We start from the raw sequence: 12,913 nt of genomic DNA, 5'->3' as shown, positions 1-12,913 counted from the left end.
TGGGATCTTTCTGCATGGAGTTAGCATGTTCTCCCTGTGCATGCGTGGGTTTTCTCCGGGTACTCCGGCTTCCTCCCACAGTCCAAAAACATGACTGTTAGGTAAATAGGTCTGTCTAAATTGTCCCTAGGTGTGTGTGTGTGTGTGTGTGTGTGTGTGTGTGTGTGTGTGTGTGTGTGTGTGTGTGTGTGTGTGTGTGTGTGTGTGTGTGTGTGTGTGTGTGTGTGTGTGTGTGTGTGTGTGTGTGCTTGATTGTTTGTCCTGTGTGTCTCTGTGTTGCCCTGCGACGGACTGGCTCTCTGTCCAGGGTGTACCCCGTCTGATTGCCCGTTGACCGCTGGAGATAGGCACCAATCTATTTCCCCTGGCATTATTTAGACCAAAGCTTTTCATTTACACAGTCTCTGAAGTTCATCACAAGATCATTTCACAAATCAGTGTAATTTTCGCGTTTTGTTTCTTGTGCATTCCATAAAAGTTTCATTTCTCTTAATGAAGTCTGGACTGTACCTACCACCCAGAGTAGGCATACATCCCATAGTAGAAGGCCAGTGGTATTTCTGACAGATGCAAGTGGCTCAGATCAAAGGCATTGTCAAAGTTACTGGTCTCTCCTGCACACACACACACACAGACACACACACACCAAAGAGAGAGAGAGAGAGAGAGAGAGAGAGAGAGAGAGAGAGAGAGAGAGAGAGAGAGTCTAAGTAATTCCTCTGATGCAAATCAATAATCGATACTATCATGAAGTCTGATATAAAACAAGCTCAATAGCAGAGGGATGTGCACCAAAGGACCCCTGCTGAGAGGACAATGTTGACACTGAAGCTTGCTGTGAGCAGCTGTGTAGCTCAGCCTGTGTGGTTCAGAGGTCATATACTGACCCTGTGTCCTCATGAGACACCTAAAAGCGTGATATTTGTTGCAGCTGAGCAGTCTATGTAAGGCCAAAACATCGATGGAGCCCCGATCATTGGAACAAGGATGTTTGCTGCTGAGGCAAAGAGCTAAAAGGGGGGACTTTGTTCCTGACTTACCTTTAAACAGTTTATAGACCCCAGGAATTATGATGATTATGATGACCAGCAGCTTGCAAGAGGTGAGTAGGACCTGAAGCCTGGCAGTCCAGGTGACACTCATACTGTTCAGGAACAAAACTGTATCTGCAAAGACATACGGTTTATGTGAGGTCGAACTTCCTTTAATATTCCAGTAAATGGGCAGTTTGTTTTCAGTCTAGAGTCCCTTTCAAGACCAATCACTGAATACTGAGAAACAGGTTCAGATTATTTTCTGTGTCTGGTTGTACTCATTCTAATCGAACATGACCTCCATCTGTTTGACACGTCTAACACCATCCATCCATCCATCCATCCATCCATCCATCCATCCATCAATCCATCCATCCATCCAATCCCAGTTGAGTGCTAGAGATACGTGTCTCAAATGTCCCATGGGCACTTTCATTTAGTCATATATTTATAATTAGTGTAAAATAACTTAATGTCTATCTAGAGGGGGCTCATATCCTATCATCCACAATATTACCAGCAATTATTTCTTGTCCAGAGAAAAAAAATCTATCATATTAAGTTAAATTCATGATGCATCCTTATCTCATGCACTCTCTAGTCAGGATTACACTCCCTATTGCACTCTATTTTTGCCTCACTGCTTGCTGTAGCTGCTGTTTCCTCACTACGCGGGGGAGGGGTTTGGCATAAAAAAGGCTCTGGTGGGTAGCCACAGTGAAAAGGCTCACTAAAACACACACGGACATCTCCAAATAATAAAAGCCACTAGTTCAGAGCAGAGCATTGACCCAGAGGTTCCCTGATCGAGCAGACGCGTGGGAATATGTGTAACTACCGCTTAGAGATGGAGCAAGCCAGCAGCTAGCTGCTATAATCAAGTAAAGTGTGCTTCTTCAAAGATTCATAATGGTTTATGTCCCTATCTTAATGCCTCAACTAATGCATACATTATTAGATTATTTACCTCAGCACCCCTGCTAAACAAATGCTGCCTTGAACTTGCTCTGATTGGTTCATCAGTGTGTCTGTCATGCCAACAGAAGCAGACTAGCAAACAGCGTGACTCGGCTGAGAAAAAATGTGTGCCGGTAGACGCGTCCAGAAATGATGGCACAGGTCACAGAACAGTGACCTAAAATACATAAATATCATTTTACTTACCGAAAAAAATGAAGTGGAGACTCCTTGGACGCTCTATTAGTGCAATTAATGCCACAGCAAGTCATTTTGTCCAACATTGCACAAATAATATCCAAAAAAGAATACACACACACAGAGACTCAAAATCCCAGAACAGTTTCCAGGCCAGACCGAGGCTCTACTGAGGCCTTCCCACTGAGCTAGCTCTGTGGTCACGTGAGTCGGATGCTCATTAATTATACAGAATTTTAGGCTTTTAATACACTTAAACAGAAGAGTGAGAAAAAAAATTCACCCCCCTCAGAGTTGTCATGAGTGTAAACTAGATAATTTAAACAAAAACATGTTTTGGTACCAGGCTGTAAACATGTTTATTTCTGCTGTGAAATTGGTATTTTTAACATGGGAGTCAATGAGGATTTGCTCGCTTCTGACACCAGCCCCCAGTGGATGAGGGTGGAACTGCAATTTTTGGTACTTCCGCATTGGCCTCAATTTTTCACACGCATTGTGGGGGCTTGCTGACAACCTTGTGTTCCTGTAATGTCAACAAGCACTGCAGTATCCTTCTGGCTTGTTGGAAGATAGAATTTAAAATCTATTTAGAGAATGGAATTATGTCCGCAGATGACCGGTGGCATGTAGGACAATTTGTAGGTGAAAATTGACCCTTTCTGGACGTTACACTTGTTATTTTGCTAAAGTTTGCACTCCCCAGGGATTTTTGACCATAATGAGCAAGGGAGGGTCTTACTCCAACACAAAAATCTGCTTGCTTGCTTGCAAAGATTTAGGTATCTACTGCCCCCTATCACCAGGAAATTTTTCACTTTGAAGACAATTAAATATTTTGCACTCTGAATTTTGCAATTTGAGGTAATTCCTTGTTTCCTATCTCAGCCTGGTTCTTCCCTCTGGTTGATTAATAATTCTCCTTTTATGAAAACCATGCAACCAGTTTTTCCTCATGTTATTGAGTACATATGACCAAAAAAAAGAATTATGAGCTAGTTCGTTTTTGGAATAATGAATTTAGTTCAAAAAAGTTTCATGATGAACTAAAAAATTAACTAGTTTGTTTTAAAATGTATGAGTTGAACTTTAAACTAGTTTGGTTTTAAAACTGTAAATGAACTAGTTCATAGTTCTTTTTTTTCATATGAAAAAAAAACTATGAACTAGTTTGTTTTTGGAACAGTGACCTTAGGTAAAAGGAATTTTAATGATGAACTAAAAAATGAACTAGTTCGTTTTTAACACGAACTTTCCCAACACTGACAAGTTGTTTTCATGCTGCCACATTCCTCTCTGTAACTAGCCATGAGCTGTCATTCACATCTGTTGAGATTTCTCAGGAACACAATAAACAGGAGTTTTCATACATACTTAATCCAACAACTGTGGCCATTTTGACAGCCATGGGCGGCGGACTGCAGGGCATGAAGAGCGGCTCCAGGATGTACTGTCCAAAGGCCAGCGATATAACTGACATTGCTGCTGGCCTGTGGGTCACATGACACAGATAAGACAATCAATAATTAGTCAAACATTTGGTTTCAAATATAGTAAATACTGCAGTGATACTTGGATGGGAAAATACACATGAGTCGTGATCTATTGGCAGATGGTTAAAATTTGGTTTGTTTTAATTTTATATGATTTTTTTCATTCTGGTTTGAGAAAATGACAATTTTTAATATTGATGTGATTTTGCACAAGGTCAAAGATACGATGTAGTCTCAGTTAGGGATGCACAAATACTGATACAAGTATCTGTGTCGGTAAAAGTGAACCAATACCAGTGCAGTTGCCTGAATGTGGCTTCACTGTAACTTGTCATTTCTGTTCATCTAATATTTTAGCTTTGAGATCATTTCATTTAATATATTTTATTTTTTATCTACCTCACAGTCTTTTCCTGTTGAAAGCAGATAAGAAAATAAAACCTTCATAGCATTCATTGCATTTTTTGAGTGGTAGAAGCATCGTTATCGGTATCAGCAAGTACTCAGATCCAAGTATCGATATGGCATCGGTTTGGAAAAAGTGGTATGGATGCTTCCCTAGACAGTATATTTGGTTCTGGAGTCTGTGTTGCCTGGTTTCACCTGGAAATGTGGTTCAACGATACAAATGTCTCTGCAATCAGCATTAGATCTTTTTTCCTGTGACGCAACTCATCTCTGCTCTCAACCTTAGGATTTTCTGTTTGGCCTTCATAGAGGTTTTAAACCTTTCAAACATAAAAGTCAACTGAACTGCAGTCCAGACTTTAGAGCACTTACAGGATTTTTGAATATTCTTATTAAAATAAACTCAAGTATTCCTCTCTACATCACTGTTACCAACATTATACATCATTGTTAGTGGAAGATTGTGCAGTTTCAGTTAAAAGACTGAACTAAAATTGTACATTACCTTACTGCAACGAGCTCGATCCAAAGTTTAACAAAAGCCAACATAGGTCCAAAAGCTTCCATTAAATAAGTGTAATGTCCTCCAGACTTCTTGATACAGGTCCCCAACTCAGCGTAGCACAGAGCTCCTGCAGACAAAAGTTACAGGTGGAACTGGGAAAATATGGTGCAAAAGTTCAATTGTGTCAGTAATTCAAATTTAAAGGTCTCACTAATCTATGAGATGGACTAATTCTATGAAAAGCCAGATATTTTAGTATATGTTATAGTTGTGATGATTATAGCTTACAACTAATGAAAAGCTCAGACACAATGACGGTTGGAATAATGTAAATAAATTCAATAATCTAAGTGTCACACTCTAATGAGCTAATGAGTCCAAAACACCTAAAAATAGGTTGCTGAACCTCAAAATCAGGGGTGGGGATCCAGCATGTTTGTTTTTTTGTTTCCTTTTATTTATTCATCTATTTATTTATTGACTTGTGTTTCGTGAGAGCAAAGCAACCTACAATGAGCCATCTTGTTTTCAAGTGAGTCCGCCTACCTTCCAACAAAAACAGGAAGATAACTGAGTCAGGGAAAGTCCAAGACATAAATTATGATTTTTTTTAATTGAGGAGTTTAAAAGAAAACCAAGTTTTATACAAAAAACTGATTGGTGCTAAAAATATTTTCTAAAAAGATGGAAGTACAAAAAAATGGATTGGAAAACAAATGACAACAATGACATTTTCTTCTGCCTTTTAAAGAGAGCCAGCTAAGGCATTCATATGTGTAGCAGTGGCAGGTTCTGAAGAGACGGCACAAAACTAAACTACATAAACTATAATATAAAGAATATCAAGAGATTTAAAACAGGCAACTATGGAACACTGGTAAATTATCCCAGCATAATCCAGGGGTGCTTCCAGAAAATTTTAATAGGGGTGGCCAGACGGGGCCAAAGACATTTTTGGGGTGGCACACCAAATTGGTCCTTCTGGTAACCCTGGGAGAGTTTAGCCTGTGGCGATGCGTTGCATTGCTCCTTTATACGTTTTTATTTAAAAACAGCATGTATCCAAAACATTTAACTTAAATTTTACATACGCAAACATTTCAGAAAAGTACATTTCAGTTATTTAAAATGTTATTTCAATGTATATTTTAAAATGTATTTTTTCAGTTTAATTCACCTGTTGCTGTGTTCACAAAAAACTAGGAGGTAAAAACTTTTTTAACATGTGAGCAGCAGAAACATATGCATTTTTAAAATTCTGATTATTGCTTCACTCATTCATTGTATTATTTTTATTTTGTTTTACAATTATGTCTTGTATAAATAAGATCAATTTATGGTTTGAGGGAACATTAATATGATTTATTAACACTGGCCACCCCTTGAGGGCGCCATTGGCATAATCTAATTGGCGGTAATAGTACGCTACTATGTGACCATGGCTGCGCTGGGGCACACTGGCAAGCGAGGCTGCAGGCCCCACTAGTACCCCCATGGATGGCGCTTGGGTTCGAGCCGGAGGCCTAACCGTTAAAGCGTGCAAGCCTAATGTGCCCCCCCCCCCCCCCCCCCCCCCCCCCCCCACACACACACACACACACACACACACTCATCATACGAGGCAGTACATTCACAGAAAACAGTCGAGGCACACCTGGGGGTAGGTGGAGGTCTGGAACAGGAAGCAACAGCAAAAGAGTTTGCTTAAATTGATTAATAGATTAGAGATAAAGGTGAGTGGCAGCAGAGATCTAGACAATATGACCGAGTGTCAAAAGTTGTCCTCACAGCAAAGAGCAAGCCTCCCACCCTAAATGGTGTTGCTAGCAAAAATAAATAAATAAAAAATGCACACAGTTGTTAGACACTGGGTCCTTCAGCCAAGTCTCTGAGAGGACTAAGATATCAGGGTTACCCGACCAATCAAACATTTAACTTGGGGAAGAGGCTTCAACTTTTTTAAACTGCAAATCAATCAAAGGTCATCTTCTTCATTTCACAAAGTAATGTGACGGTTGAGGGAGGAGGGTATACACCATGGGTCTGCATTAGGCTGAGTATCCCCAAAGATCACCAAGAACTCTGTTGCTTTGGGAATATGGTCAGGTGGCCTCAGAAGTAATGCAATGATCCAAAGTCATCCGACCAGGAAAGCAACATTTAGAATTCCCAAAATGCTTTGAGGCAGTTTTAAAAGTAGCATCCATTTAAGGTGTAAGATAGCTCAAATGTTCTCTGTAAAGACACTAAAAACAAGAAAATAAATTTTCAACCAGGGACAAACAAACAAACAATGGTCTAGATTGGCTGCCATCTTGGAATCTGTTCTAATCTGAGTGATAATCAAAGGTTGCTGATTCACATGAGCTACACATGCTTTAATCTCATTCTCAACAAACACACGTTGTGCTGACATGCATGCTCTCTGCTGCTCTCCAGTCGACCCCGAGGAGAATGCTGCACTGTCTTTTATCAACACCTAGATTAAAGTTTATCGAGTGGTTAAAACAAGAAGTTAAGGGTACAAAGGGGTCAACAACAGAAATAATCTTCTGGCAGTTTCCACGGGCCTAAATGACCTAAAGTCACTTCTAATCATCCCTCCTGTGTTGCTCCTCACAGCTGCATTACTCAGGCTTCACAAACACAGGACCAACACTGATCTAGGTCAAACTAAGAGCTGTGTCCTCTTGCTAGGACAGGTGTTGCAGATGTGTGTTGAATTCAAACAAAGTCCCAAATTCTGTGGGATGTCTGAACAGAACAACCACATTCCCGTGAAAAACACACTGCCTAGCCACTCACCAAAAAGCGAGAGGACACCACAGGCGATCCACACCATCAGGGACATCCCGATGCTGCCAGAGTTCTTCAGAATTCCTTTCGGAGAGATAAAGATCCCGGCTCCAACGATGGTCCCAATAATGATGCTGATTCCTCTGAGAAGGGTCACTTTCTTACCCAGTTCCACCTTCCTTCCATTTTTGTGCTCCAGCTTCCCAACAGGCTCGGTCCCATTATGGGACGATTTGTGTCCCAGAGACCTCTTCATTTAAACTCAGTAGGATAGGTTTCCAACAGGATATGATTCTCTCTGGCTGTTCCTGTGTGAAGAGAAACAACCAGTTACAGCTGTCATCATACAGCTGTCATCATACAGCTCATAAATCTGTCACTTTTAGTCAGCAGATACCTGTTTTTCCACTTTCTGTCTTTGCTCCTGTTGTCCCCGTTGTACTGCTCTCTGTTTGCCCCCCATCCCATTCTAGTACTTATGGAGTCCTTCCCTCCTCCCTCTTCAGAGACATGCCTCCTCTCTAAAACCAACTGTGCCTCCCACAGATGAACTTTTGCAGTGATTTGGTGCAAAGTGACCATCTCATTGTTAAAGTCACCTCATCTGACCACTTCTCTTTTCAGCATTTCTGTTGTCTGGTTTCACCTTTATATTTATTAATGAACCCATTTTCAATCACTAAATACTCCTAACCTGTAGTTGCTTAAAGGCCCCGTGTGTGAAATCCATTGAAATCGTGCTTAAAAATGAGACTCTTTAGCGCCGTGCAGTTCAAAGAAAGTATTGCAGCTATGGTGGCCCACTCACAAGCTTGATCCATCGGCTTGTTTGTATAATCAGTTTCCAATCTCTCTAGCCTAACCCACAAAGCATAAGATATAATGACTGAACCAGTTAAAAAAGCATTTATAATTATTACTGTTTTATCAACCTACCAGTCCTGAAGGAAGCAAGCTAGTTCTGTTAGATCTTGAAGCTGTCACGATTCACACACGGAGGAGGGGTGACGTCAGCTGGGAGGTCAGGTGTCGTGAGAAATTGTGTTCCCCTGAAATATTCTGTCGCCCCGTGTCGGGACGTCACACTTCAGGCTATTTTCACAACATTTGTGATGAACTTTTACGGTAAAATGATGTAATATAATGTAATAATGTTATGCTTGTGATTTTGTATCTGTATTTCCTCCTAAAAACAATAAAAAATATACAGTTAAAACATCCCTGTTCACTCTTTACAAGCGTATTTATCGTTTTTGAAAGTTATGTAAAAAGAATTTCTCCACGGTAGAGGCTTGCTACCCGGTCGCCGGAATTGATCACCGGAACCAACCCGTTAGCTGACTTAGCATCGAGGTGCTGACGGTCTTCATAAGTTAAACGGAAGAACGCACTGCAGCACAAACAGTACACGCTACTTGTCTGAAAAATTAACACGAACACCTCACGAAGGTTCGGTTATTCGGGCGGGTCAGTTCTACGAGAATTAGACCAGAATCCCTGACTAGCTATCAGGCCCGCTAGCTTAGCACAGCTTTCAGCTGCTAACTAGTCTCGGTTTCGACAACAGGGACTCGCGACCTCTGACGATTGTCAACCGACTGACACAGCGATTCCAAAATCCGCTGTTTCCTACGGGATTAAACTCCACTCCGGTGGAGCAGATTTAAGTGGCGTTTTTAACACTGACCCTACTGCACTACAGCTGGCGCTAATGACCTCTTGCCCTGAGGTTGGTGACTCACCTACCAAAGGGGGGGGGGGGGGGGGGGGGTTTGAATGGTACCCTGTACCACTGCTGGCTGACTCCGATCTCTCTGACTGCACCTGCGCATTGACCAAGGGCCCTCCAGAGCGCCCACCTGCGTCGAACTCTCGCAAGGCCGCGCCAGTCTATAGTCTAAAACGTTCCTGGTTTCCATTTTCAGGTCTGACAAACTACGTTTTGTTAGTCGCGTGTATCGGTCTGATATCGACCGCGGCTGAGATTCATTCTCAGTCTCCTCAAACGCGTCTGTACGAACCTGGGCCATCTTCGGGTATCACGCTCCGAGACCGCCCAGGTCTATTGATGACCAACTATTGTCTTTTCACACAAAAGATTTTCATCAAATTCGACCCCGCTATGGCGTGTACTGATAATATGACGAATGCCTTCAGCAACCTCTCGGAAACGGGAGCCCGATGGACTAGAACCCTGACACAGCATGCAGAAGCTGACATCCGTCACATACTGGTCCAGGTACTTAAATTCACTGTTTCGAACAGTGACCTTTCCGGTACCAGCATTAGGCCAAAGCGTTTCCTGGACGGACTTTTCTCAGTAGCTATTACAATTTGCAATCTTTTAAATTTCGGATTCTCTTCAGTCAACTCGATTGAGATTAACACAGTGCGTCGGCACGTTGATGAGCTTAACAGAGAATATCCGGCTCTGCGTAAGCAGGTACTGCAGCAGCGGCGCGCCTTGAGAAAGCTGGGCACGTCTGAACAACAGACTACAGTGGTACTCAACACTCATAGCACCATTTTGCGTAAAACAACTTCTGCTGTGAATGAGTTACGTTCTTTAGTGAATGTTGATTGTGCTCATACACAGATGCTGACTACTTGCCTGTCTGACTATGGTCGGGACGTGAGCGCCTCGATCGATACCCTCCTCATGGGGAGGATGCCTCCATACCTCGTGTCCCTGGCCATGGTCCAGTGTGCGATTGCTCGTGTGACCTCGAAGGACCCGATGGCCCTTCAGACTCACTTGGCTTTCTCATTGGGCAGTGCTATCCCGTTAAGTGTCAATCCAGATGCTAGAGAGCTAGCCTTCATCATCAACACTATTGTGTCTCCAGATGGCATCTATAGATTAAGAGATGTGGTAAATGTAGGTAACTAGGTTGACGACACTCATGTCAGGTTACATACGCCTCCTGTCGTCGCATTCCATGAGGACGCGCCGCACGTCCGGTTAGTTCTGGATCTGCGCGTGTGTTCGCTCACACGTGGCATACACTTCCTGTGTCCAGGTACACCTTTTCTACGTGGCGGAGCCACTTGTGTGTGTGTGGCATTGATGAGTTGTCAGGTGTGTAAAAGAGTTAATTTACATCTAATTAAGGACCCGTAAGATTCCACAGTAAATCTGAAATCAACCTTTCCTTGGGTTATTTTAACCAGAAGATTGGAACTTTTTATTGCAGGGATTATGTAACACTTGTATTAAGTCAGAGACAAGAGAAGAGAGTCGCCTTTAAAACATTTACAAAGATTTATTTCTAAACAATTTAAACAATTTTAAACAAGACTAACTCTAACTCTAAATGATGAATGGATCTGGTGTAATGAGACGTGAGATGAATGGTGTATGTGTGAGTGATGTAATCAGAACTCTCGTATCCGGAGAAGCAAGTCTGAATGATGTTGTGATGTTTTGCTTTTAGCTATGATCGGAGTTTAATCGGAGTTTCATAAACACATGAGACGCCATATTTGTCACTCTACACATACCTTGAGATGAGACCTCCGTACAGATCCAGAATTCCAGGTCCTCGGACCCCCCTTTCGGTACTGGAGCCGGTGAAACAGCGTCAGCAGTACAACAGACTAATCTTTGGATTGTCTCCAAATTGGTTCACAGTGTCAGATGGACGCTGTTTCATCGGCTCCGGTACCAAGAGGGGGGGTCTAAGGACCTGGCATTCTGGATCTAAAACGGAGGTCTCCACAAAGGGTATGTAGAGTGGCAATATGGCGTCTGAATGTGGCTTTTGAAACTCCGACTGTAGTTTAGAGCAGAGGTGGAAAGAGTACTAAAATGTCCTACTTAAGTACGAGTACCAGTACTTTGATAATTTTTTACTCAAGTACAAGTAAAAGTACTTGCCTAGATTTTTACTCAAGTAAAAGTAAAAAGTACCGTAAATAAAATGTACTCAAAGTAAAAGTTACTTAGTTACATTTTTGTCAGCGTAAAGATGGTTACATCAGTGCTAAACCACAACACCAGTTCACAACACGCTCGTGTGTGCACGCACACACAGACACACGCACAGTTTGATGGAAGGGTTTCTATCCAGTCAGTGAGAACAGGACGTGCACATTGATTGGACGAGGTTTTTCTAGGATTGTACGTTTCAATTGTGATTAAAAATATTCTTTGTTTTGAAAAAAAAGAGTTAATTTTTAGATGCCATCAGCATGCGAAGTATCTCAATGTTCTCATGACAAAACTCTAACATGAGACTGTGCTCTAACCTGTCAAATAACAAGCTAAATGAAAGTCTGGCATGCACACACACACACACACACACACACACACACACACACACACACACACACACACACACACACACACACACACACACACACACATGTCATGACTAATTTAACAACACTGAACTGCTTGTGTAATAATTTAATCTCTTATTCTGGAGTAAAATAAAGAAACACGCTAAATCATCACATATCTGTGGCATCAAGAAGCAACTTCTGAGTTCAAACACAGGAATGGAGCACAATGTTTACACCTGAACAGTATCAGGATGTTTTAACTCACAGAGGCCTGCAGGTCTTCTGTTTTATGAGCAAAGCGCTGATAATCCGCTTGTAATGAGCGCTAAACGTTATTTTGCCGCTGCTGTTCGGAGCGGTAGAGAAACATATTTCAAACACGGAACCGAGTCTGGCTACCGAACCGAGCAGAATTCTGATGACGTCACACCGGTGCGCGAAGGTGCGGGTTCCAACCCACAGGAGAGGAGGGAGAGAGGAGGTAAACAGCGAGTGGATCACAGGGACTCAACTGATGTTTTTGAGCAAAACTGTGGTAAAAATGGCTGTTTGTCCTCATCATCAAGTGTAACACCCCCCCCCCCCCCACCCCCCCACCCGCACGGTTTAGACGCGGTGCTCATGCAGGTGTCTCTTTCTGTTCCGATGCTGCTACACGTAATATTTTTTAATTTATTCACCCTACAATTTATTTTTACTCAGTAACAAATATGATTTAAATGTAGCGAATTACAATTCTTTTTAAAAAATGTACTCAAGTAACAGTAAAAGTACAGATTTTAAAAACGACTTAAAAAGTATAAATATACAAAAAAGCTACTCAATTACAGTAACGTGAGTAAATGTAATTAATTACTTTCCACCTCTGGTTTAGAGCAAAACATTCGCTCCCACACAGAACTAATGCTTTTCCGGAAACGAGAGTTCTGATGACAACATTCCACATTACACCCTCCATCTTGCCTCATTCACACCTAGATCCATTCATCACACAGAGTATTTAGAGTTAGTTAGCCTTGTTTTAAATTGTTTAGAAATAAATCCTCTTAAACTTTAAAACTCGTGTCTCTCTCTCTCTCTTGTCTCTGGGTTAATACGAAGTGTTATCTAATCCCTGCAATAAAAAGTTCAGATCTTCTGGTTAAAGTAATATTTCAAGATCCATCAGATTGATATTTCATATTTCTATGGAATCTCACATTTTATGGTTCATTACGTAAGAAGTAACAAACAATTCA

General features: G+C 41.7%; 1 protein-coding gene across 3 annotated transcripts in view; it reads right to left on the bottom strand.

Annotated features, from left to right (window-relative positions):
- slc7a11 (solute carrier family 7 member 11) overlaps positions 1–7,878 on the bottom strand; it is a 35,058-nt gene extending 27,180 nt beyond the window's left edge. For 2 of the 3 annotated variants that reach the window (XM_015966929.3, XM_054738892.2), the window contains exons 1-6: positions 7,789–7,878; positions 7,401–7,699; positions 4,596–4,722; positions 3,564–3,679; positions 1,041–1,166; positions 515–614 (exon numbers count right to left, since the gene is read on the bottom strand). In XM_015966929.3, the coding sequence (XP_015822415.3) occupies positions 515–614; positions 1,041–1,166; positions 3,564–3,679; positions 4,596–4,722; positions 7,401–7,647 (716 nt within the window). In that variant the 5' untranslated portion in view covers positions 7,648–7,699; positions 7,789–7,878. The remainder of the gene's footprint in view (positions 1–514; positions 615–1,040; positions 1,167–3,563; positions 3,680–4,595; positions 4,723–7,400; positions 7,700–7,788) is intronic. The other variant, XM_054738893.2, reaches the window with a different exon arrangement.
- Between the last annotated feature and the right edge of the window lie 5,035 nt (positions 7,879–12,913).

Source organism: Nothobranchius furzeri, chromosome 1, assembly GCF_043380555.1.
Source record: "Nothobranchius furzeri strain GRZ-AD chromosome 1, NfurGRZ-RIMD1, whole genome shotgun sequence".
Lineage (NCBI taxonomy): Eukaryota > Metazoa > Chordata > Actinopteri > Cyprinodontiformes > Nothobranchiidae > Nothobranchius > Nothobranchius furzeri.
The sequence above is the reverse complement of the archived record's forward strand: the minus strand, read 5'-3'. Positions and strand labels throughout refer to the sequence as shown.